The sequence below is a fragment of the Pleurodeles waltl genome, chromosome 4_2 (genome assembly GCF_031143425.1).
Source record: "Pleurodeles waltl isolate 20211129_DDA chromosome 4_2, aPleWal1.hap1.20221129, whole genome shotgun sequence".
Classification (NCBI taxonomy): domain Eukaryota; kingdom Metazoa; phylum Chordata; class Amphibia; order Caudata; family Salamandridae; genus Pleurodeles; species Pleurodeles waltl.
This window is the reverse complement of record NC_090443.1, coordinates 513,226,281-513,252,957: the sequence shown is the minus strand read 5'-3', so window position 1 is coordinate 513,252,957 and position 26,677 is coordinate 513,226,281. Positions and strand designations below refer to the sequence as shown.

General features: G+C 40.4%; 1 protein-coding gene across 1 annotated transcript in view; it reads left to right on the top strand.

The window, feature by feature from the left end:
• Positions 1 to 26,677, top strand: part of HMCN1 (hemicentin 1) — a 1,093,576-nt gene that overhangs the window by 276,004 nt on the left and 790,895 nt on the right. Inside the window, exons 6-7 of the mRNA XM_069232006.1 lie at positions 2,765 to 2,871; positions 24,105 to 24,225. Coding sequence (XP_069088107.1) covers positions 2,765 to 2,871; positions 24,105 to 24,225 — 228 coding nt within the window. The remainder of the gene's footprint in view (positions 1 to 2,764; positions 2,872 to 24,104; positions 24,226 to 26,677) is intronic.

Genomic DNA, 26,677 nt, shown 5'->3' with positions numbered 1-26,677 from the left:
GTTTGGTGCTGGTGAAGCATAATGTGGGAGAATAAACACCCTTCGATAAGTTCCAGTTATATCATTGTTGATTATTTTGTCAGCTCTTCCTCTACGTTCCCTGGCACAATAAACAGAGGGGGCTTGTTTAGCAGCCAGAACCTCTAGGACTGGTTGGAGAGATAGACCTTTTAAAGAGTTCCTTAGCTTGCAAAAAGCAGAGGTTAGGGAGTTGTTTCTTCTTTGTACTGAACTACACTCTTTGTTGAAACCTCCTCTTGAGTCAAAGATAACTCCCAGTTATTTATATTCAGTCACAGATTCCAGGGCTGAGCCATTGAGGTGGAAGATTGGTGTTGGAGTTCTTCTTGTGATAACAAGCATTGTCTTTGTTTTGTTGTGATTAATTTGAAGCCTATGCTTTATGGCATACATAGCTGTAGCATCAATTAGTCATTGCAAGCAGACCTTAGTAAAGCTAATCAGTACAACGTCATCAGCATACAACATATTAGAGAAGTTAATCCCAGAGGAGTGAGGGAGAGATTCCCCAGCTTTGCAGTTTGGCCCACAAGGCAGAAGGAAAATCCACGTAACATGGAAGTAGATTTAGAGAGCAATTAGCAATGTGAGCATTAAGATGTTAATGGTTGTGTCTGTATTTTTAATGATCCCAGCCTGATTCACCGGGACCAGTGAGCCTTCTGCTGCCCATTTTGTTAGTTCAGCCGACAGAAGCTTGGCAAACTGTTTTGCCTCCCCATCTAACAGGGCAATCAGCCGATAATTTGACGGTATTCTTCTTCCCGGCTTTATAAATCAGGGCTATTATTGATCCCTACCAGCTGTCTGAGCTAACCTGGTTGGTGAGAGCATGGTTATACAAAAAGCAAAGGTGTTTAGCCCTATATTGGGGTCTCTCTTAGGACCCGGGGTGCCATCCCGACGTCCAGAAATTATTATTTTTTCCACATCATCCGGGAGAATTGGGTCGTAACCCAATTTGTCAAAACCTATACATTTCCTGCTTGGCTAAGTGTTTTTTTTAAAGAATGCATGGGGACATGTGTTAACTCTGTTTGGAAAATAAATCCACTACCAAAACCTTTATTATAAGGAGAATTGTCTTGCAAAAAAGGTTTGTGGACAATTCTTACAAATGTTTCATAATTATAGATTATTATAGCATATTTTTAGTGGGGAATATTTGGCGCTTTGTGATGTTTGGTGAAACTCACCTCACTGAAGTGCAAACCATTTTATACTATTGCAGCAAATTTGTAATTTTGGATATCTTGCTTAAAACCACCCCAGCAAATTCATAGGCAAGCAGGCATAAAACCTGCAGATAAATACTCTCTCTTCCGTCCCATTATTTTAGATGACCTCCCCTTACAAATTACCAGCCTGCCCACTCCAATAAGCCTCTGAGGTTCTATGTTCTCCCTCTGAGAGATTTCTGTCTGGTGGATTTAAATTATTTGGTTGTGAAGCTTCTGCTGGTACTTCAGCAATCCCCACTCACCATCATGGATGCATCATGGAAGCTTTCTGTTTTTTCTGCTCCATCTCCTAAGTACCCCCCACTAAGACTCTTCTTTGTGCCACATCTGCACCCCCATGCTTCACTTCACATTAGGTTTTGTTTTGATTTATCAGAATGATAGTCACCACTCACACATGCATTTGTTGGAACATGAATTACCTTCTGCAGATACAAACTTATATGAGGTGTTGGCTGAGAGTTTGGGTGGGATAAATTTCAGTCTGAATATGGTAGGCCGGAATGTGGGGGTAATCTGATTGGCTGCAGGGCAACAAAACAGAGTGGCTGAAATGTACTGTAGTTTTAGCCAGTTTCAATGGCTGTACCCTAAACAGTAAGAATGGACCCATGCTTTCAAGCCAGTCTTACTCAGGTTGTGTATTGCCCCTGTTGGCTAATATTTACATACACTAATGAGTCTACATTCAATACATAGGATTTGTTAGAATTGTTACCTACTTTTAAGACGAATCATGTTAAGAATCATTTAAAAATTATAGGACATAATAGTAAGTCAAGAACTTTATTAATAAAGTATTTTGCCTAGACTTACTGCATTCAGAAAACAACTAAAAATCAATCTTTTCAGACAGTTCCTAAATTAATGTTTCCTTGATGTTCCTGGGGTTATTTTGATGCGATAGCTGCATAGGTTTGTGTATCTCATCTATTGGTAGATCACATAGGTTTGTCTATGTGATCTATTGTTATCGATCACTCACCTATTGGTCCAGACATGCTATATAAATGTTAAGATACATATCAAAATATGTACATGTGTTCATAAATTTGGGACTGTTTATTGTTGGTGCATGCAGCATTTACCTTTTTGTTTTTGGGCCTACAGATTCTGAAGTTAAAATTGTTGTGGAAAAGCTTGAAATTCTGTTTCAAATACTGCGTATAAAGGTTTTCATGCTACTGTATGAATTAATCAACTGTCTCAATATTTTTCTGTATTTTTGAATGGAAGTTCTCTTTATATTGTCTACTCCAAAGCTGCTGTTCTATTTTTTGGAGTGTAAGTTGTATGACAATTCACTGATTATTAAGATTTTGCATTTACTCATAATTAAACATGCAGTACAATAGTGCAAAATTTGCAAAATTTGACCGAGAATGCCCTTTTTTACTAAATAATTAAGCTGAGGTAGGACTTTGCCTTGACATTTTAAATGTGTACATTTGATGATCATATATGTCGGAATATGTATTTACCATTATTTTCTGCCATTTTAGGGAAGGTGATTAAGAAAGGAGCTGGTTTGAATGAGCTCTTGAATATTCAGAACTCTGCCAAAGTGGTGAATGTCAAAGATCCGGAACCTGGAATGTGGACCGTAAAGGTATGTTTATTACACAGATATGCCGGTGTAGCCGTCTGTCTCTCCCTGTAGCTCCGCCTCTCATCATTTACCCCCAGTGCCTCCTCTGTCTCTCAGGAGCATGGGGTATGATACCTTGCCACTGGGCAGGTTCAGAGTGAGCTTGAAAGGAGGAATTCTGTGTCTGAAAAGACCCCTAGTCCATTGTACTCTTAGCTTGTGCCCTTGTCCATTGTGCACTCTGCTCCTGCCTTCTGCTTCAGTGCTTAAAATTTACCAGGATTGTGATCAAGATTCAGCTATGCCAATGTAGGCCAGGTTTTCCTTATAATACACTCTCTCCCTATCTCACTCCTAGTTATCATTAATTTCAAACCTCCCAGGCTCAAACATCAGTCATATGGTGCTCACCTGTACCAAATCAGCCCCAAAATAAATACCCTATAATGAACTGAATTAAAATCCCTTCTCACACATTAGGATTATAAGGCAGTCTAATGTCTACCTGCCCAGACAGAACTAAAGAAAGCCTTAAAACAATAATGAGTTTTATGTTTGTAAATATTTGTATTAAAAACAAATCAAGGACTCGTGGTTACTAGCATTAAAAGGTGGGATTGTATTCAGTTATGGATCCTCTTCTGCTATTTTAATCAAAAATATTTATTTGTTTTGTATGGTTTCGTCATAGTTTTCCATCACCAAAACATTAATTCTGCAAACATTTGATGATTTGTGCTTATGTTAAAATAACGGGATAGCAACAATGTTTATTAATTGTTTAAACCACTGCCATCTGCTTGTATAGCATTCTAACAAATCATTTTTGCCCACTGTCTCTCTAGACAAAAGTCTGCCTTACGCCATTCATTACTGACCGTGCTTCACATAGAAACAGTCCATCCCAAACTGCCAGACTCAGTCTTCTTCAAAAGGGAGCCCAACCCATCCTAGGCCAGGCTTGGCCTTGTTATGCCTCATCAGTGAGGTATAGCTTGGATACTGGGGCACAGGAAGCAAGAGAACCACAGCTGGACATACATTTGGTCATGTACATCAAACACACAAAAAGTGATTTGAGGAATGCTTGCCAATAGTCTAAATGACAGTCAATGTTTGTGGGTAACATTCCACCCCATTGCTTTGCACCCTCTTGTGCTACTCTAGGTAGAGGCTTGTATGGCTTTCAGGATGGATTGTGCCCAAGAGGGACAGGGTCAGTACTAATTTCCATAAAACAGGCCCCTTTCTAGAATGGCACAGTGGGTGAAAGCTGGTGTGTTGGAATGCTACTTGGAGCGACTGCCAGTCATCTGGACTATTTGGAGATATTCCTTGAATCACATTGTGTTATTTGATGTACATTGGCATTGATTCCTCCAAGTAGAAATGTCAACTATTTGATGCATATGTTACTGCAAATAAATAGCACTATTTTCAAAAAGCAGCTGGGCATGAGATTAAGTAGGAAGGAGGAGGACTGCAACCTATTTATGGATTCAATAGGGTGTGCAGAATCAAAAGTGATACATGCATTGTTATGACTTGGAATCAGAAAGAGAGTAAACCCTCAGAACCAAGGAGGAGGGTTAGATGCAAACGAAAAACAGTTTAATCCCAAAGGCTATTCATAGATGAATGAACAATTGTAAAACACTGAATCAAAACTAAATTAAATAAATAAACAGAATAGTGTGATCCTTTGTTAAAAACAAAAGAAAAAAAACTATTTTTAGCGTGTATAATGAATATTTAAAAAGCATAATAAATAATAATGGGCATACATATAAACACAAATTACATAACATAGAACATTACAGGAAGAATTAAAAGACACACCCATAAGTCTTTGAACAGGTTAGACGTGGACAATATTTCTTTTTCTGGCGAGATCTTCATTTTCGGCCAAAGTAGGAATACTCGACCAATTATAATAAGAGACTTTGTGGCAAGAGATCATTCCATTTGTATTGTATACTTCAGAAATGACCATTAACGATAAGTAATTAGACCGGCGTTGCACATTTGTCAGATACAAGACAAGTTGTAGCGAAATCAGTGGTGCACACTTTTCAAATACTCACCCTAGCTTCTGTCACAGAATTCCGGTGTGATGTACCCCTGTCGCGTAGGTTCTCATTATTTTAATGAGACTACTGGATTTTGAGCAGCAGTATGACTTCAGTGGATCTTTGTGAGCTTCTTCTTACTTACTCACACGTACTTGGGCCCCAGTCCCCTTTTCAAGTGCCACATTCCTAAAAGGAAAGAACTTTGGATTTAAAAAAGTCTCCGCTTTGTTCTGTTTTTTTTCTGCCTGAAGCAGTGATAAAAATCCCCAGTGAGAGGGATTCAGGTGTCATCTCAGAGCACCAGGCCAAGGGGAAGGAGACAGAACAGGGAATCAAAGGAAACCCAGCCCCTGTTATTACTGAGTAAGATATTTGTAACAAGACACAAGCGCCCATTTTATTACACCGTACATGACAGCTAAGTGAGTCCGAGTGACATGCAAAGCTGCAATAGATACTTAAGGTTTAGTCAGCAAAGGTTTCTCATCCATTTACTAAGCAAAATCTTTTGTTTTGTATGGAAAATCATAAACAAGATTTAATTGTACTGCTGTTCCCATCAGAATAACATTTTAACGTACATTTAATTATAGATTAACGCTAAGAACATATTTCTCTGGTAACTCGGAATCTGTTTAGTATGTCTCTCTTCACTTAGAAAGACCAATTAAAACTTATTTGTGGGAAACAATTTGGGCCTCATTCATAAGATAGGACGTAACATCACTTCTGCAAAAAGTGACTGATAAACAGCACGTCATTCTCCGACTCCATTTAAAGTGCAGTGAAGATTCCACCGTAGTCACCGTGTGGCGCTAGAAATAGTTTCAGAGGGGCCGTCCAGTCTAAGGTGGTCCTTGTGACGCTATTTCCATCTGCTTCCTTTCTTTCTGGGATCACCACATAAATCATGTATCATACAAAAAAGGTCCTAAATTTTTCCGAAAGTGTGGTGGGGAGATTTCCAGTGGGCGAGGTATATTAGTTATGTGATGCCCGACTATGTACCCACGCTTTGGGAATTTATCTTCTACCAAGTCATAAAACAAAACCGGTCCGCTATGCTGGCATGATAGACATGTTTTATCAGTTATTGTCTGTTGAATGGCTCTATATTTCACAGCCCAACTGGTCCTGACATTTTGGACGCCCTACTCAGTGCTTGAAAAGGAAAACTACAAGTGCAGGTACTCTGTACTCTCTTATTAAAAGTATTACATTTTTTCTTGGGAAGTGCAGGCACGCTCCCTCCAAAAATAAAAAAGTGCTGGTACTCCGTACCGGACAGTACAGGCCCATTTAAAGCACTGGCCTTACTCCTCTAAAGCAGTTGTTCGGTGGCCGAGCTATCCAAATCTTAAATTCTAAAATTTAAATTCTAAATTAAGTCCTTAAATCAGCTTTCCAACAATCATAGCCCAAGCTGACATGTTTGATCCCTAAATCCATGTGTATTACTCTGTGTGAAAAGCCAGGAATAATTTGCAGGTTCTGTAGAGTCTAAGCATTCATATACTATAAAAGTGTATCTGGTGTTATAAATCACTTTGGTCCCAATGCACATTTTTCCAGGGATAGGCATGCCTTTGTCCTGTAAATGTAGGAGTAAGCCACACTTAAGTGCGAAATAAGCCACACCTACTCGTATTAAAAACTCAGTGAATCAGACCCTCTGTGGCTATTGCCAACATTTATGTGACACTTTGGGCTGATCACAAAGGGTCGGTACAGGGGCATCGTAATACCAGGTGCAATATTTCCATTATAAGATCCCCAATACAGTATTGAGACATTCCAAGTTTTGCAGCTAGAATATGGAATAAAATGTCAGAATCAGGATTTTTGTGCTGCTTCCTGAGGGTTAGTCCCTAGTGCTTCACTGGCACACTGTCAGCCTGTTTCACAAACTGCACTTTTGAGTGAGTTTACATTTTGAGTAAGTTTACTACTTTTCAGTATTCACAAACTGTACTTTTATAGTAACTTTTGTAGTAAGTCCAGCACTACACATGACCAACTACTGGTACCTGAGTCTACTAAAAGGACTACCCAATATCCCCATGGGACAGGGGTAACTATAACAATTGTCACCTCTGACTAATTTAGGCAGAGGTAATTGCTAATCGGTCTCAGAGCTCTGTAAACTACTTTAGACATTTGCTTATATACAATACAATTCAACAGATTAATTTAAACAATTATGCTGGCTACATATGTTGATTAAAAGAAGTATGTTATCTTAATTCACACACAATCATACAAGGTGTGGAAGAGAATCAGTGCAGATTTGCAGTGCTCACATATAAGTAAATATAAGTACAAACAAATACATCCTATACAAGGCACAATTCCCAACATTCCTGGTTGGATAAACACAATGTGGGGTGGCCTGTAATTCAAGGCTCCTCCTACATATCAAATTAAGTTCTTAAACTATATAGGAAAGATGTCGACAAAAGATGTCCTAGAATTTATGAGGTCTCTTCGGGATGTCACCGTTCACCACTCACACCATAGGTATTCCAAGGTTTTCCAAAGTGGTCGCAATCATGATCTTCATCATCACTTAAATAGACCGTTGGACCAAAGCATTCCGATCAATTTGACTTGCTATGACACCAATCACCTTCATCGAAGATTCACAATGCATGGAATACTCTCCTAAACACTAGTACCAATTCCATTATGTGCAGCTACGCAGCTGCTTCTCATTACAAATCTTGACAAATAATCAATGTAATACCTTCAATAAAGATTGAACTCACGAGGATGAACACTGTTATTTAATGTGATTAAAAACTGAAAACAATTGCAATTGTTTTGTCATAGGAAATAGTTGAGAGTGAAAACAATGAGGTGCCAATGGCTATTTTCACATAATTAAAAGTACTAATCACTCACCTCATGTGATTCACCCATTTGAGTTTAATATCACAATGTGGAGTTATGTGAGCACATTCGAGAGCTCTAGTAATTATATAAAAGAGAACAGGCAAAATACAGAAGTAAACAACTCCACTACCTATAACTGTGCTGCTGGCTCATCAAAAGACCTGATTATCTGTCAATTTAATACCGCCACTGAAGAGAGAACTCAAGTGGATCTGGAAGTCACTCATTTAAATGTGATCAAAAGGTGCAAACATGCCACTTGCACAATTTGGTCATGTGAAATTGTTGGTAGTAGAAACAATTAATAGCCGATAGCTTTTTCACAAAACTAAAAATTTAATTCGGTGAATTTGACAAAAATATGGCAGTCCGTTATCAGTTGATTTTAGACCTGTCTGCTGCTCTGATACTATGCACTGTTTGATAGCTGTGAATGAATCATGACTTACTGAGGTTAAAGGGCAACCAGAATAAATAAGCAACATTCCAAAATATGCTGAAGCAGCCAATGCTTTTCGCATTGGGGTTTAAAATGTTCCTTTGATCCACCAAAGAGTATGATGATGGTTCATCTAAATTAAGTCTCAGTTTCTTTTGAATCATTTAAATTAGAAACAAGTGTTTGGCAAGAAAGCCTGCTCTGGTGAACATATCGTGAGATGTTTTAGATTCCAACATAAGAAGAGCATTTTTCAGATCCTGACTGAGTGGCATTGAAAAAGGATACAGGGTTTATTATATAAATGCCAAACTCAGTTACTTAAACGCTTTCCAGTGTGACCTGCAGGTCACGAGTTGAAATCCTCACATGGCTATCTCAGCCGTCCATCCATCTGATGTTGGTAGACTGTGTAACCTGAGCACCAGTTGACATCACGACAACCCTTGCTGTGAACAAGCAGCTGTACATGATTTTCCATAAAATAAAAATGCTTATTACAGTGTTTAGCGGCTCAATAACCGAAGCGTAAATCACTACATTAAAACAATTCATATGATTAGTTCTATAATGAAAGCTACTTGGGCCTAATCACTGCTGTGGTGAGTACACCCAAAGCTGCGTGCACAGCAATCCGCGTGAGTTTCCATCCTGCTTGGAATTACCTCATGGGATTCTGTTCTGCTTGATTCCCAGTGGATCGAGTTTTCCAAACCTCGTTTTACTGTGTGTGGAGGAACCATACCCGATGTCATTAGCTTGAGCAGAAGCCTGGCCTTCATTCTGCCAGGTTTTTCCAAGAAAATCTTCATCCCAACCTACTTCAACCTCCCTCATGCTTCACCCAGCTCGGAGCAAGTGTCAAGCTGCATGTGGTGTTACGACCAGAAACATTGGTTCCTGTGCAGTAAAACCACATTTCATTGGTCGTATTCGTAATTGCATGTGCTGATGAAAAATTACCACAGGTGAACGTAAAACCACATGTGCTTTTACCTTTGCGCAGTACAATGCACCTTGGAATGAGGGCCTGTGTGCTCTACTTTGGTTTCATCTTTCAAGTGCTGTATATGTGGCATACTATTTTAGGAGAATGATAGCTCCTTATATAGTGGTCCTTTTCATGTATGTGCTGACATTTTTCACACAAGTGGCATACTCAGGAAGTGTATTCATTGTTTCGGGAAAATGTCGTAGTAATTGCGTAGCATTTTCACTAAATGATAAATGAGCTCTGTCATGAACGTTAGGGTCTCAACATCGAACTTGAGGCCTGCGGTCTTTTAAATTTGTGGCTCAAAATAGCACTTGTGATAAGCAGTTGCCATTTCTCATTTACATGCTTTTTGTAAATGTCTGCAATTTTTTCACGGGCCCGTTATTCTTTTTCTTAACTTTGCCCTTGTGAGCTTCTCCATTCTTTCCTTGATAGATTCGTTGGTAGATTTCCTCCCTATCATGGGCCCAGTGTGTAGGAAGCTGGCCTGGTTTGTGGTGAGCACCTATGGTGTTATCACCTTATACCAGGTCCAGGTATCCCCTTAGTGAAGTGTAGGCAGTGTCTAGAAAGCCAGGGTTCTCTAGAGGTAGCTGTGGGTGATCAGCTAAGACTTATCTAGGAGACATGCAAAGCTTATGCAATACCACTACAGTCATACAGTACTCACACACATGAAAGAACCATACAGTGTTTAAAAAATGAAGGTACTTTATTATGGTAACACAAATACTAAAATACTGAATAGGCAAGACCCCAACTGGAAATAAATAAACAAACTATTATATACACACTAGCACTCAGGAAATAGCATAGAAAGCAATAGGCATTGGTAAAAGCAATAGCAAACAGTGAGGGCCCTAGGAGAAGGCCAAACCATGTACTAAAAAAGTGGAATGTGAAACACAGTCCCCCATCCAAGGAAGTGGAATCAGTAGAAGGGAAAACAAGGAGCCCAAAGAGATAAGTACCAGGGTTCCCCCCAGCAACCATGAGAGAAGAAGTAAGTACCTGGTTTTCCCCAAAACCAACAGGAGGACTTTGGAAAAGGACTGTACAAGACCCAGACAAGACTGAATTAAATCAAAGGTGGATCTTGATAGAAGAGGACCTGCAAAAGAAGGGGACCAAGTCCAGTTCACGTTGGAGTGTCCGGCTGTGGCAGGAGCCACTATCCACCCATCTGTGGATGCAGGTCCAGGTCGACGGTGGATGAAGAAAGTCAGCAGTTCAGCACAGGAGCAGAAGAGGAGTTCCAGAAGAGATGCAAGTGATGTCCCACGTCGGCGGTCATGATGCAGTCAGTGGTGCTGGAAAACCACCAACAAGCCTTGGCAAATGCAAGAGTCAGAGAAGAAGGTTTTGCAAGGCTGAAGAGGACCAGCAAGGTTCAGGGGACCCAACCCAGGGAGGTGAGTCTGAGGTGACCACCAGCAGCTGAAAGAGTCACAAGAAGAGGAGGCAGCCCCCACAGGCGACCCACGGGCAGCAGGCACAGGAGTCTCAGTGAGGCCCACTCAGCACACCTGAAGAAGTGTCCCATGTTGCTGGAGCAGCAGGCAGGAGACTGTGCGTTGCAGGAAGAGTTGCTGGGGGCTGGTGCTACACAGACCCTGAAGATCCCTTGGAGGAGGAAAAACCAAGCCTTGGTAGCTGCAAGAGTCACAGTGCATAGGGGTGCTGTCCTGCAAGGAGAAGCAAGGGCTTACCGCCTCCCAAGTTGGACAGCTGGTAGAGAGGACCTAGGGGACAACTCCAGACCATGACCTGTGATGCAGGATCCCTGCAGCTCCGGAGGAGAGAATATCCACAAAGCCGGTCGTTGTTGCAGTTGGTGCTTGCGAATGCAGGGGAGTGACTCCTTCACTCCAAGGGAGATTCCTTCTTACTTCTTGTGCAGGCTGAAGACTCATCACTCAAGAGGATACACAGACGGGGAAATGTTGCAGTTCTTGGAAGGAGCCGGAGAAACAATTTTGCAGGGCAAAGTGTTTGCTGTAGTTGCAGATCGTCGGTTCCTGTTAGGTCCAGATGCAGTCTCAGTGGCCAGAAGATGAAGTAAACGATGCAAAGGAGTCCTGCTGGAATCTTGCATGTTGAATCTGGGGACCCAGCCAAGAGGGAGACCCTAAATAGCCCAGGAAGGGGGGCTGGTCATCTAGCAGGGTGACCACCTATCAGGAGGGGGCTGTGACATCACCTGCCTGACCTGGCCACTCCGATGCTCCCAGGGGCCTCTGCCCACCTTGGATCCAAAATGGCAGAATCAAGTGGCCACCTGAAGGAGCTCTGGGCTCCACCCCTGGGGTGGTGTTGGACAGAGGAGTGGTCACTCCCCTTTCCATTGTCCAGTTTTGTGTCAGAGCAGGGACCAGGGGTCCCTGGACTGGTGCACACCGCTGTATGCAAGGAGGGCACAAAATGTGCCCTTCAAAGCATACCAGTGGCTTGGGGAGACTACAGCTCCCAATCCATGTAATAACTATTTCCAAGGGAGAGGGTATTACCTCCCTCTCCCACAGGAAATCCTTTGTTCTGTCTTGCTCTGCCTGAGCTGGTCAAGCAGCAGGAGGGCAGAAACCTGTCTGAGGAGTGGCAGCAGCCGGGCTGACCAGAAAACCACAGAAAACTAGTAGGAGCAATGCTGGGGGCCCTCTAAGGAGCCCCCAGAATGCATGGAATCATACAACAATACTGGCAACAGTATTGGGGTATGATCCTGACATGTTTGATACCAAGCATGCCCAGGTTCAGAGTTACCATTATGTAGCTGGACATAGGTGACCCATGTCCAGTACATGGGTTAAATGGCTTCCCCACACTTACAAGGTCCATTGAAATGGAGCTGGAGTTCGTGGGGTACCTCTGCTCATGGAGGGTTTCCCTCACACACAGATATCTGCACCCTGCCCTCTGGGCTAGGAGGACCTACTATAGGGGTGACTTACAGTAACCTAGTGCAGTGACCTATAGTGAAAAGGTGAATGCACCTTGTCACACAGGCTGCAAAGGCAGGCCTGCAGACACATTTTGCATGGGCTCCCATGGTTGGCACAATACATGCTGCAGCCCATGGGGAACTCCTGGTGCCCCAGTGCCCTGGGTATCTAAGTATCATATACTAGGGACTTAATATGGGGGCACCAGTATGCCAATTGTGGGGTGTGCTAAGTCCTACACAACCACATTTAGAGGGATAGAGCACAGCCAATGGGGTCCTGGTTAGCAGGATCCCAGTGAACATAGTCAAAACACACTGACAGCAGGCACAAAGTGGGGGTAACCATGCCAAAAAGAGGGTTACTTTTCTACACAGTGTTTTCAAGGAAACCAAGACAGGGTATCAGAGCAGACACGTAAGGTCCTGGTGCAAAAGGCTGTTACAGAAGTGTCAGTTCCTTCCACAAAAAGCTTTATAAAATGAAGCTTTTAATATGAGAGTAAATCCTGAAAAATCTGTTGGATCAGGGAGAAACATCTTTAGGCCAACCAACATGCATTCAGTACAGTTAGTAGGTCACCATACTAGCTAAACAGTAGAACCAGCTGATTCTGTCTATCCTGGGCTTTGGACATTTTAGTGTAGATAACTGTCTTCACCTGTCAAAATGTAAGTTTAAAGAGTAATGCTTAATATGTCTATTTACAGTTCTACTTATTTATGTTTTTCCCTTGTGTTTCAAAGTCAATGTTGAGAAAACTCTGGGCTTAAAATGCTCTCAGGAGTCCAATGCTGGTTAGGAGAGGAGTAGTGTGCCCACTATTAAGCAGCTATGGTCATCTGACAGTGGCATAGGTTACAGTTATGCTATAGATTCCATTGTGTGTATCCAGTGAGCATTTTGAAGTAAATTTCTTGGGGGTGGTAGACCAAGAGTGAGAAGGAACTTATGATTTGTACAATGAGAATTCAGTAGAGGAGTATTTAACTTTGCAGGGCAATGAGTTCTGATTGAGGCAACACAAAGACGATGTGATTTAATGACAAAGACCACAAAATTCATCTCAAACAACTAGTCAAATGCAAACAGCAGTCAGCAAGGACGTCTACTGGATGGTCACACAGGACAACATTTATGATGGGTCAGAATTGAGTAGCCTCCAAAAATCAATTCGGCTGTGGACTCAGTTGTTCATGGTCATTCTGCTGTTCAGCTCCAAGTCTTGACTGTTTGAGAGCAAATATCGGCCAGTGTTCAGGGGAGCACAGAGTTTCAGAAAACACTGACAACCTTACTTCAAACAGAAGATGAAAAATGTAAAATGCTGAAGGTCTGTATCCTTGGTGAAAACAATCAAATCACGTATGGCCTCTTGCTGTGTCAAACCCACCAAAACTGAGTGAATCCCTCAGGAAACTACATCTGCTGTTGAGGTTATATAGCAACGGAAAGGATGTTAACGTTGAACTTAGTGAAAAAGAAGTGGACATGAATGTGTTTCAAAAGAGTAATGAGCCTTTTGTAGTTATTAAAATGAAGTACAATCACAGCAGTGCAGTAGATGTAGTTATTTGGAGTCCGGTCTAATGCAGATATTGTGATCTTCACAAAGACTAGTAATTGTTTTGTTTTATAACTGGTTAAACGTTTTAGCAACCAAATTGCCTATTGTCTCACTTCACTTTTGGAACAATGTCTTGCGTGCTTGGTGTCCACTGTTGCTCTGGAAGACCAGTTTTGGTTCTGAAATCTCTATTTTGTTTAAGGCTTTTTGGATTTTAAACCTTCATCACAACCACCAGATTTTATAAATAAGGATGTTTTCTTGTAACTCTTGAGCAACTGGGACTGATTTTGTGCAAAGATTTGTCGAAGGCATACAGAATTTTATTTACAATATTGCTACATCCCACAAAATGATTTGTGACCACTTTATTAGAATTTGTTATTGGCAAAAGCATTTCAGATATTTGAATTTGTTTGTGGAAACTTGCTAAGCACCACATTGCAATTTATCAAAATGAGTTTTGTTATTGCTAGTGGTATTTTAATTAATAGCATTTTGCAGAACAAATTCCAATACAGCTGACAAACTTCAAAACCATAGACCTAAATCTGCTTATCTAATCCAACCAATATAGCCAACAAAGTTGAAAAATGCAGACAGAAAACTGTTTTCATGCTTTGACACTAGAAGCAACAGAACCCCTGGAGGCAATGTTAGACCACCAGTAGTACTATATGGATTCTGCCAAGCAGCTATTGAACCTCAACTCGAAGACGCACTGTTATGCCACTAGGAGATAAGTATGATACCTTCACAGAAGTGGAAATAGTCAACCCCTGGAGGCACCAGGAAATGCAATATGTTATGGCCCTCCAAATAGGGCCTAGATCTGTCTCGCAATGAGGCTAAGGTGAGGTGACTCAAGTGTGAACAGAATCATCTTATCAGGAACCGTGGGTCAGATAAGATTGAAATCTGGTTCCAAGCCACATTTTAAGAAAAATATTTATAATTCATTTATTTATAGCATTTATTAAGTGCACTGCCACCAGACTGATATTCTGGAGCTGATAGCTTTTATTGTCTGAAAAAAGGAAAGGGCAAGGTTGTTTTGCAGGTGAGGTGTAGTTATTTAGGGAAGAGCCAGGTCTTCAAGGATTTCCTAAATTTCAACAAGCCTGTAAATGATCTGAGGGTGGGTGGCAGCCTAGTCCAAATCTGGGTAGCCTTGACTCAACAACCTTGTCATAACTTACAGAACCTATTTACCTGGATAAGATTAGCAGTTGCTGACCGTAGGTGTCTTCCTGGAACATATCTTTTCAGCCTGCATTGCAACAGTGCAGGGCCCTTAGTCTGAAGGGCCCTGAACACGATACACATGGACTTTAAATAGATTCTGTGCTCTACAGGGAACCAATTGAGTTCTTTGAGGGCACTGGATGTGTAGAATATTCTAGCTCTGATTAATGTCAGCTGCAGCTATCTGGACTCTCTGTAATCTACTAATCAAGTAGTCAGGGGCTCCAAAGAGAAGAACATTACAGTAGTGCAGTCTGCTGAGTATAACACTGCATGTAATTAGGGACCTTGCGCGTGCTGGCAACACAGGAAACAGCTTTCCGAGGCCACAGAGCAGTGCAAAACAGACCCAGTCACTTTATTAACATGCGCCTCCAAGGACAGTTTATTGTCAAAGGTGACTGTGAGATTTTGTACTGAATCAGAGGGCACAGCTCTGTACTTGTTGGTAAAGGCAAAAAATTGCATGTTAAAAAAGTTTTTTTCTGGAAAAGTTCTTTTTGCATGGCACTTCTCCTGCAAAAAGGTTTTGCAGGAATGCTCTGCTCCCCACAAAAGCTTTTTGCAAGGAATTTCACCCACTGGCAACGTTATGCAATGGTGACATACTTTGTAACCCTGTGAATTTACAAATGTTTTCAAATACTCCACAGGAATTATAAATTTGCAGTCTTCCAGAACTTGACAGAATTAGGATATAATTTAGCAATTTGCATGACTGCAGTGAAATTAGGTTTTACCAGTTTGCCAATATGCAACCAGGATTTTGTATATTTTGCCCTTATTGACCTAAATTATCCACTAACCCATCTCCTGCCTCTCTATTATGGAAATTCATTCTGTCATATCCTCACTGTTTGGATCCCAATGCTAAAGTAAATGTTAAATCAGATATTTTAGAAGTAGAAGAACTCATGGTACCACTGATGTGGTCGCTAGTATGAATCCCTGAACTCTTGGAAATGTTTCTGTAGTTCCATAATTTGCTTCCAGGTGAGTATGCAGTTGTGACTGGAGAGTTAACTCTCTCTCGGAGAGAACACTCTCCCTCAATCTGTGCAGAAATGTTCTTCTGTGAAATAGCAATCTTGAGCTGGTGATAAATGAGATTTCTTCCACTTGAAAAGGAAACCAAAGTTCCGTAGAGTTGTGCAAGCCATTGCTGTCTGTTCTTGTGGCTTTAGAACACAAGGAGCAGAAATGAACCAGTCATATGGGTGTAAAAATATTTGAATACTTTTTATTGTAAATAAGCAACTTTTAGATCTAGTACTTTCTTAAATACCCAGGATGCAGATGATAAGCCAAAAAGAAGGACTATGATAACACCCCAGATCACAATAAGGATACGTTTGAGAAGATTAGATCTTCATGATACATATCCCGGTGAACCCGAGTATTAAGGAAACCTCCTGGGGTCCACAAAAAGAATGGCTCTACAATGACACCATTTCAAATATTATTGGTTTTAGAAATAGGTTTGCCTTTTTCAAGTCTAAGATAGGAAATATTTCTCCTAATAGTTTCCTCCTTAGCAACAAAATCAAGTATCTTGTTGTGTCTTTTTCTCTCTGTGACAGTGTTTTGAGATTACCTTTTTCTGTATGAGTTATATTCCTGTTAGAAGACTCTGTCTTAGATTGATCTTTTGACTAAGAGGTTTGGTGAAGTAGTGCATTAGAAGGAGATAATCTGAATTCTAACTGATAACCTTCTGATATTTTTTGTAAGACCCAGTGATGTTGGATATGATTTTTCCAGTACTCAGCAAAGTGGAGCAACTGGTCTCCAACATAGTCAGGCTTTAGGTAGTTGAGAAGGCACATTTGAGGTGCTAATCTTGGATTCCCCCTGAACTACAAGTCCACTCACAGAAGGGCCATATGTGAGCTTGTGAAGTTTGATGCATACTTCCACATTCTCCCCTCGATCAAAGAGCGTCTGAAAATATTTTAGCACAACCTTTGATGCACGAGCAACTTGTGTTGAATGTGTCATATGAAAAAGAAAGGTGGATGTTGCTTAAGGCCCTTTTAAGTGGTTCTTCCACTTTTTTATCCACAGGGTGAAATGGCAAACAGTCTTCTGTGACCAATGAAGATGTCATACTTCCCAAAGTGATTCACTTTCACATACTAGGGAAATTCAGCATTAAAGACTATTAATGGGTAAAGTCTTCATGGGAATTTTGGGAATTCTTATTTGTCTATTTCCTTCTATTCCTTTGTTAATATATTTCACACTGCTTAATGATGAGGCATGATTGGGCCATATGATTCAGAAAAATAATTTGAGTTAGTCAATTGTTAATTCTCAGAAAAAAATCCAGTTTCTCCCTCATGAGATTATTAATTTATGAAAGTTGGTCTCCTGGTACCAATTTACCTCTGTGTGGTTAAAGATCATTCTCTTTTTCATTCTCTAATTATAGTCTGGAACATTTGGTTTGGCTCTTTAAAGCAGCACCCACTGTCCTCTTTACAAATGCTAGTAAGTTATCTGCTGATATAGAGAAGCTTTCCTCCTGTTATCAAGAGAAATATAATGCTCTTCATTGTGCTTTCTTTTCTACACTATCTCTGTGTCCTTCACTGCACTCCAGCGATCTTTAGACAGACCCACTACAGCTGGGCCATTACATACCATGGCTTCCTTAGTCTTGTATAATACAACACTTTCCCTATCGAAAAAAACACTGTGCGTGCTCCACTGCCTGGGATGCAATAACATGTCTACACAGAAGCGAGGCAGAAAATAACAGAGAGCATGGTTCTTCTGATAGTGTTATGGAAGAAAGGAGAGGGGTCATAATAAGTAAACACTAAGAACTGACTATTGATAAGAAGGTGTTAAAAACAAAAGTGGAAGATGCTGGATGGAAAAAGATTTCCAAAGTATATAAATCATTGTTCATACATACACCCAAAATATTTCTCTCCCTTAGGCAAGCCTGGCAAGAATGAAAATGGCTGATGGCACCTAGAGAATGGTCATTTTGATGAAATACAACCTGGTACTATATGAATAATATACTGAGAGTATTATACAAGATAGAAAAAAATTAATCCTTTCCCCCTGAAATACCTCTGTAAAAAATTGTTGCCCAGAGATTTTCATTTTTGATTTGTGTTTTTGGATCATTAGAGAAGTAATTTAGTTTGGGTAGATATTGCTGATCCAGGCTGAATTTTTCTGGACAGCATTTTTAAATATGGCAGATGTGTTGTAGTTGTGATGTAATATTTCTGCAACCATCTGACCTATATACTTCATTTTGGTGTCAAAACATAGGTTTTGGGGGGTGAAGTAGTCTTATAGAGACGGAAAATAACTCAGCAGAGCAACTATTCTGCCATTTTTCCAAAACAGCAGCTATAATAGAGGAAGAAGAGACATATAGAAATTAAACAAATAATAATGGCTTTTAATGCTTTTTGTATACACCAAACAATGTTTATGATCTGAATAGGAAAAAAAATATGTTTATCACTCCTGGTTTAGACACATTTTCAGAGTTCACTTAATTTATTTGTTTGTGGTACATTTGCAGAATGATGAGCATTTGAGAAGAGCATATCAACAGGGACATCTTTTTTGTAGCACAGGCTTTGCAAGTATGTGTAAGTTCTGTGGATAGAGACTTTAGAAATTTAGTAGGTTTTAGCACCCCATCAATATCTTCCCAACCAAATTCACATGGATCTTTCTCTAGATATGCATGATCCAATACATTTACACATCTTCTGATCAAGTAGAACGCTCTTTTAATGTGTCCACGCACAGAATATCATCGATGGAAGGTCACTTAGTGGGACTGATCTCTTGAACTCACTGTACTGAAAACTGTCAAATGTGTGACAGTCAGAACTTATTTTCCACACACACACAAGGTATTTTTCTATGTCTTTAAAGTCCCATTCTTCTTCTGTCTCAGCAAATCCCTCCAGAAACTTCACAGGTTCAGCAGTAAAGGTGCAAGCTTTGTTCCAGTTTTGCTCAGTGTCATCACCTGTAAGAATATGTGCTTTGACAAGAACACTGGGCATCTCTGGGTCAAGTTTATTGTACAGAATATGAAGCAGGATTAAGTGTCTTTTCTTGCCTGTTCTATAACGTCTCCATAACGCTAACAATCCTTGACTTATGAATATTGCAACAAATCTAAGAAGCACAACAATAACATCTGTGTCATTTGACAGTACAATGACTCGACTGGAACCATTTACAACAGCCCACGCAACATGTGGCACAACACGAAGGTCAGCTTCCTCCAATTTTCTGTTAAGTTTCAGAACAATATGGGACGTACCTTTAGAATATGTCTCTGCAGACACCAACTCCTCATTGACAATCATTCCACTTGCAATGATTGGAAATTCATATTCTTTGACAGATAGTTCAAGATGTCCCTGAAAACACTGCAAATAGAAAGGACTTCATGTTAAACTAGCTGCCATTAAGCAACATATTCACTTTTACATTTCGGATCAACAATTCCCTTGGTGCTTTTCTGTGAACTCTGGATCACCTGTTCCAGTTTTATATCTGGAGACACAAACTGTCTTTCACCACAATATGTTTTTGGATGACTTTTCTGTTGGGGGTATGGTTTTTCCACATCTAGCTTCTTCCACTCTTTCCAAATACCAGGACTCATTTCTTAGGTAGTTTATGCAATCTAATGTGCGAAACACCAATCACCTTCCAGATCAGCATGTACCAAGTTTTTCACTAGAGCAGTCATATGTAAAACATAGCCAACGTACTTGCAAAGTTCAGAATTTTCTTCACATTCTTTGACAAACTCTACAAACTTTATTTTCAGGTTTTGAACTGAATGTATTGAACATTGTCTGGCTTTGCATTATGGCTTTTGCACGACGTGCACTGTATGCTTCATTTGTTTATGTCTACAACGGACACAGCTTGTTTTCCAGCAGCTATTTCATTGGTACAGTCTTGAAAAAAGCCCCATGGCAGCATCATGTGTGTTGGATGTGCCAGACAAAGAACAGCTGCATTCAAAATTATCAAGAGCAGCAATTGTAAATCCTTTCCTCAGAAAGTGACATGGAAGTGGTATACTGTCGGATTCACAAGATTTTACAGCATGAGCTGCTAACAAGTTCCTGCTTCATACTATGTAATTATCACTTGTTGATACACCAATCTTATTCATTAAAGTGATTAGCTCTCCACTTTTGCACTTGGCATAGATTGCATGGGCAGTCTTCCACTTCTTCGATTATATCTTCAAAGCCAAAATCAATGTTATAGGCTTATGTTCCGAACTTTAGTTTGTAATAGTTTTGCTTTGCTGATATTAAACAATGACTTAAAAAATGTTAAGACAACATCAGGTATTATTGTTGACTTCCATGATTTGCGGTACTCTGGGGTATCACAAAATTTGTCATTAAGTCCACAATCTAAATCTTTCACTGAGTTTCTTAAAATGGTTCCTCCTGGTTTTACTGGATCCTGTGATCTTATTTTGACAGCAAGAACTTCAGGAGTCAGATTACCTGAGAGTACCATAAGTCGCTCATTCTTTTTGTTAGATTGACAAAAACGAATTCTGTGATTCTCACCAGAAAAATCTTAATTTCATTATTATGGATCAATACAGTTTCATCAATGTTGACTATTATTTCTCAGATCTCACTGAATGTGAACCCGTAGCCAGCATTCAAAAGTGACTTTAAAACTTCATTTGCTTTTTGAAAGAGTGCAAACTTAACTGAAGGCTGGCGTGTACATTGCTGCTGGGAGCTCATTGTACGATCATATTTTCGAATGTATGCATGCAATTCGTGTGGGCATACAAATCCCCTGGAAATACATTCACCTCGCTGTTTAGATCAGCTACTCAGCTGAAAACTTCACCTTGGAAGAAACTAGCTGCAGATGAAAACGTTTGCCCTTTGAGACTCACCTTCTTTGTACTTTGTTCTTTCGTCAATCCCTTTGGCCCTTTTCCTGGCTAAACCACAACTAACACATTGAAGATCCTCTGCTTTCTGATCAGCTGTTGGAGGTGGGTGAGAGGTAGCTATTGATCTTCTAAGTGGATGGGCATTGAATGTGTTTATCATCGCTTTCGGATTCTTGTTGTGATTCACTGGTTTCTCCTATTTTTTAAAGATTTTTTTCTAGGCTTTTTTCCATTGTATATAACTTGTCGCACTTGTTGTTACAATGATAAAATATTTGATCCTCTTCACCCATCAGTCTCAATCTTTTGTGAACTTTGTCATGCTTTATTTCTGCAGCATCTCAAACTCTCTTCTGTCCAGCCACAGTTGATGTTAGCTTTTCTTTCTGATTCATTTGGCGTATGACACATTTTTCTTTGTTGATGGAGTATTTAGATTTTGTAGTTAGCAACCTTTTGTCAGGAGGTAAAGATCCTCCGCTACCAACCGATCGCTCATGTTTAGGAATTTGAATCAACAGAAAACCTGAAACAAAAACAATATTACATTAAAATACTAATATGATGGCTAAAATACATAATTGAGCTGCAATTTGAAAAATGGCAGAAGGGTTGCTTGGAAGATATTTTCTGTCTCTATATGACAAATTGACCCACAAAACCTATGTTTTGACACCCAAAATGACGTAAATAGGTCTCATGGTTCCTTAAATATTACATCATCACTGCAACACATCCGCCATTTTTAAAAATGCATCCAGAAAAAACTGGCCCGGATTAGCAATGTCTACCCAAGCTAAATTACTTCTTTAATGATACAAAAACCTAAATCAAAAATGAAAATCTCTGGATAACAATTTTCTTAGAGAGGTATATCAATGGGCCAGTACTTAACAGGACATACATAGAGACTCTTCAACCCCTAGGTTTTGATTTCTTTGATGTAAATCTGGGGACTTCGACCAAACAGTTTGATTATGTAGTGCCTCTCTGTGGTTTCTGATGTGTAATAGAGGAAGCAAACAAAGTAGGTACATTACCCACACCCCACAAATAGCTCTGTTGAACAACCTTGACGACACCTGCTTATTCAGAAATCAAAATAAATTCCTAGGATTAGAACTAGTTCTGACCACCTGTGATATCGCTCACATCTGGTGGGGAGTAATCCAAAGATTTGTCAAATGGAACAACAGACTTGATAATGGCAGACTCCTTGTTGGACCTGTATATGAGGCAAGAGGCTTGCCCAAGAACACTAGAAGATTTTGGGGGATGGTTGCAATACCACGTTTTGATGAGCAAGGTTCACAGAATTAGACAGTAAGCTAGAGTGGATGGCTAAAATGTCAATTAACGGGGATAATGTTAATGCTATGTGTGGCGCGCTCGCTGAGAGTCACTAGCATAAATGTTAGATTATAATCTGGTTATTCACTGCTGTGATGCATCAACAGTGTGAAACAAACATTGTCTCCCACTATTGCTACGTCAAATAGGAATTCCAGACGGTTCTGAAAGAGCTGTCAGAGGGACAATGGGTATGTTTTTTAATATTGGAGAGGGTTAATACTGAGGGTGATGTGAGTAGATGGCAGGGTGCCAGGTATTTTTTTTTTTTTTTAGTGGGGGCATGGGAGAGATAGTATGGCCACATAGTGGTTGGGTTGTGAGGATATGTGTCAGGAGTAGAGGCCATACTCTAGATAGGGTGCACTCACACGCTCTGTGCTGCTCCACATCTTTAACTAGGTGAAACAGAGCACCATACAGTATTACAGTGGCATGCATGGTGAGAGTGGTCATGTGGGTGCCTCAGCCCCCTACCCTGAGTATACCTGGAGGTTTACAATATAAAGCAACCTGGGGCACAACAGACATGTGTGCCTGCTTTTAGTGACCCAGGGCTCTTTATTTACAGAAACGGTTGCAGTGAAAGGCAAGCTCACTGTTTGAACCCTTCAGTCCACTTTCCACTGAGGTGGGAAACCTGGCCTCATATTTAAACAAGGACACTGACTCTTCATTCAGTAATCCACTGCATCCACCTGAAAGGGGATGGCACGGAGGGGTTTCTGGGATCCCCACGCCTTGCTTCAGTGGGAGAGTCGCGGGGGAATGGGGTGGCGGAGGTGTGCACTTTGTGACCCCTCTATATGGCACACAAGTCAGCACACCTACTGTCAGCCTCTTCACCTCTGCACCTGTATCTGTAAGAAGAATTACCTCATTGCATCTGGCCACGCACCAACGAAAATTGGGAACCCACGTGCACGTTCCATACTACAGAAGGGACCATGCAAGTATCCTCACCCCTTTTGTAATCACGCAGGTGACGGAAATGCCACTGAAACATTGATTTACCTAATGAATTGCACTGCAATATCTTCCACAGCATCTGTCTTTTTGCTTCACGATCCGCCCGCAGAAAGTAGAACAGTCTAGCAGGGTGGTTCATGTACAAATTAGGCAAAGCACAAGTAAAAATGTAGAAAAAATCCTACAATTAAAGTTTTATAAGCTTTTACTTTACTTCACAAGTGCATATTTGGGGAAAAGAGCTGCTCGTATGGAGATGCATGTAGCTGTGTTATGACATGGGTGGGAGCCTGCAATCCCTGTATCAAAGCTTCTTTCTAATTTCCTTATTTAAGGCGACTTGTGCCTCTAGTCGCCTTTATAAAAGAAATGACGTAGCCGCTCATCTGTAAGGATTTATTATAGCTGAAGTCACGTGTCACAATGCCTTCTAGAGCCAGCAGTGAGGGTGAAAGCAGGGGCGTAACAAAACCTGAGGGGGCCCCCCTGCAAAGTACATGGAAGTGCCCCCTTCCGAGCCCAGCTGAGGGTGCCCCCTGGGGCTTGTCCCCCACTCCCCCCGACCCCCGCACCGTGGGAGTTGCGGAGACATCATTGGGTGAAAGGCATTTCACCATAATTACAGCTGAAGTTTAAAAAACGAAAACGGTAAGTGCTTTCACATTATAAGTCATTACAGGAAAGTTGGAAACTTTGTAAGCTTCATCACAGCATTTTTAATCTGACTAACATTAAATTCAGTATATTTTTGGTGAGTTCAGTTTCACAGGACAGTACAGATTCTGATTTTGTTCATCGTTTCTGCATATGGTGACCTTTACATTTACACGTTTCTCCATTCTATTTCAGGTATCAAGCAGTGGAAGGCATTCTGTCCGCATCACAGGTCTAAGTACAATTGATTTCCGTGCTGGCTTTTCAAGAAAGCCAACATTAGACTTCAAGCAAACATCTAATAGACCAGTGAAAGGTAAGCTGAGACTTCATAACCATGATTAATATGATCACATCAAATAATTACAGAACCTCACACACTTGTATTCCCACCATTAGAGGGCAGCAAATAAGATGTACTTTAAGTATAATTGATTAACTTAGCAGAGGTTGACACTACAATCATATATATATATATATATATATATATATATATATATACACACTTAGTGGAGGTCATCAGTAGGTAGTTATAGCTTGGACCTAGATTTCAAAGGAAAAGCTTTTTTTGTTTTGCCAATAACTTTGTCGTCGTTTGACGAATCTTCGCAAATTGTTCACAACTAATAGAACATAGAACAGTTGGTTCAGCTGCTGTCTTGAAAGATTCGGGGTGATCTGTCAAGCAGGGTCCGAGAAAAACAGCGGGTCCCAAAACACATTTTCCCATTAATTTTCCCATAGTGTCTTTAGACATGCCTACTGCCCGAACCGCTGGTCGGAATTAAACCAAATTTGGCAGGGAACTTGATCTTGGTGCGTAGAATGTGGTTTTCATTATTTGGTATAAATCAGTTGTTCATTAGCTCTGGAGTTACTATTGGCAGGGGCACGAGTTAGTTACCTTAGGGCACAAGTTTCATTTACTTGAACTAACTCAAAGCATAACAGCTGTATTTCTATGGCTTTGTGCGAGAAAATCAGAACCTAACTATATAACGTCCCTCTAACCTTTGTTTTGTAAGTGAAAAATATTTATGTGTGTGTGTATGTATATATTATATATATATATATATATATATATATATATATATATATATATATATATTATAAAGAAATGATGTACATACAGAGGGGGTCCTTTATACTTCAGCAGATGTCGGTGAACTGCCAAAAACTGGCGAGTGTCCCATTCGCCCTATTCAGAGACTATACATACACCCCTAATGGGGAAATGGCTAATGCTGCAGATTTTATTGGTTTGTTTACAAGGTAATTAGCTTTGGAGTTATAAGTGCATAGGGCAAAGGTGCTATCTTTTTCAGTTAATACTAGGAGTAGTCCAAAAAGCAAGTATACGAAAACAAGGACCCTCATTTTGAGTGCTATCTAATAGCATTTCTTAAGAACCAAGATTTCTTATTTAAAAGGGGAGATTTCCATGCCTACCTTTCTCATGCCCCTACCCCTTCGCACCCCAATCCATGGCACACAGTTGATGTCCACTTAATCCTTTATATCATCCACCCTTCTCCCTTCAAGGAGAAACTCTTCCCTATAGTTTCAGTTGCTCCCTGGCGCTTCATCATTAGCTCTTCTTTAGAACCTTTACTCTGCCTACAGTGCTTAGTTTGTAAAAAGAAAATAAGTGCAGGCATCCAAACTCACTATTGCTGTGAAATATGGGCCCGGTAGACATATGTAACCTCATGCCTCCTCTACCACCCTTTACTCCCTGACTCTTTTTCCCACTTTTGTAGGTCCTTTATCAACCCAGAGTTCTCCTTTTATCTCTGTTTTGTTATCTTTCTCTTCTGGATTCTTTTTGTACCATTACTATCTCTTGCTGGTGGTCAAAGTCTGATGACAAACAAATAAGACCTAGTCCTAAAAATGAGTGTCAAACAGCTGCAAACATAGATTAAGCACGGCCTGGGTACCATATCCCATTCTGTATGAGTCATTATTTCAGTATTGCACAATTTTGTTAACCTTGTGGTTTATAAAACTCTCAATTCTGAAATTTGAGACTAGGAGTGGGTTTACCACACTAAAGAGGCTAGAAGTGGTAAATACATGAAGGCAAGTTGTGTCTTGTAATGTAATACTAACATAATTCAGATCATGCTGGCTCACTGGCAATTTTGAGGGAGTTCTACAGTGGGAATTCCCATTAGGTCAGATCAGTGAAAAAACTCACTTATGTGTTTTCCATCTATGCACCTATCATCTGGAACAACACTCCATATTCTTGCGGAACTCCCAAAGTTGCTCCAATTTAGGGAAGAGATGAAGACACACTTCTTTGAAGCTCACTACATCACAATGCAGTAACAATACAATAACCAGCTACCCCTTCTATAATTTGTTGACATTATGCTTGCCTTTTTGAGTCTGTTCAGCACTCTGCTGCCTTTGTAGCTATGTTCATGCTATACAAATACCACATACATACATTTTTGTTCCCTTCTGAGTTGCTTTATATCCATAATAATGTACAGCACACAGAGGGAGGGGGAAATCTGTTTTTGTCCAGGGGGATTCGCAAAATTACATTTCAGTTAACCCATTCAGTTAACACTCCCTATTAAACCAATGCACAGGGATGAGACTGGTAATATACGGACCCCGGTGCATATCTATCCTTAGGTGAGTGGTGGAGGCGATGCTTTGATGTAGTAAGTACGGTAATGCTCCTTTAACATGGATTTAAGTAATAGACTTTACATGAAGGGCACAATCTTTTTATCCTGCAGAGTGTGACTGTA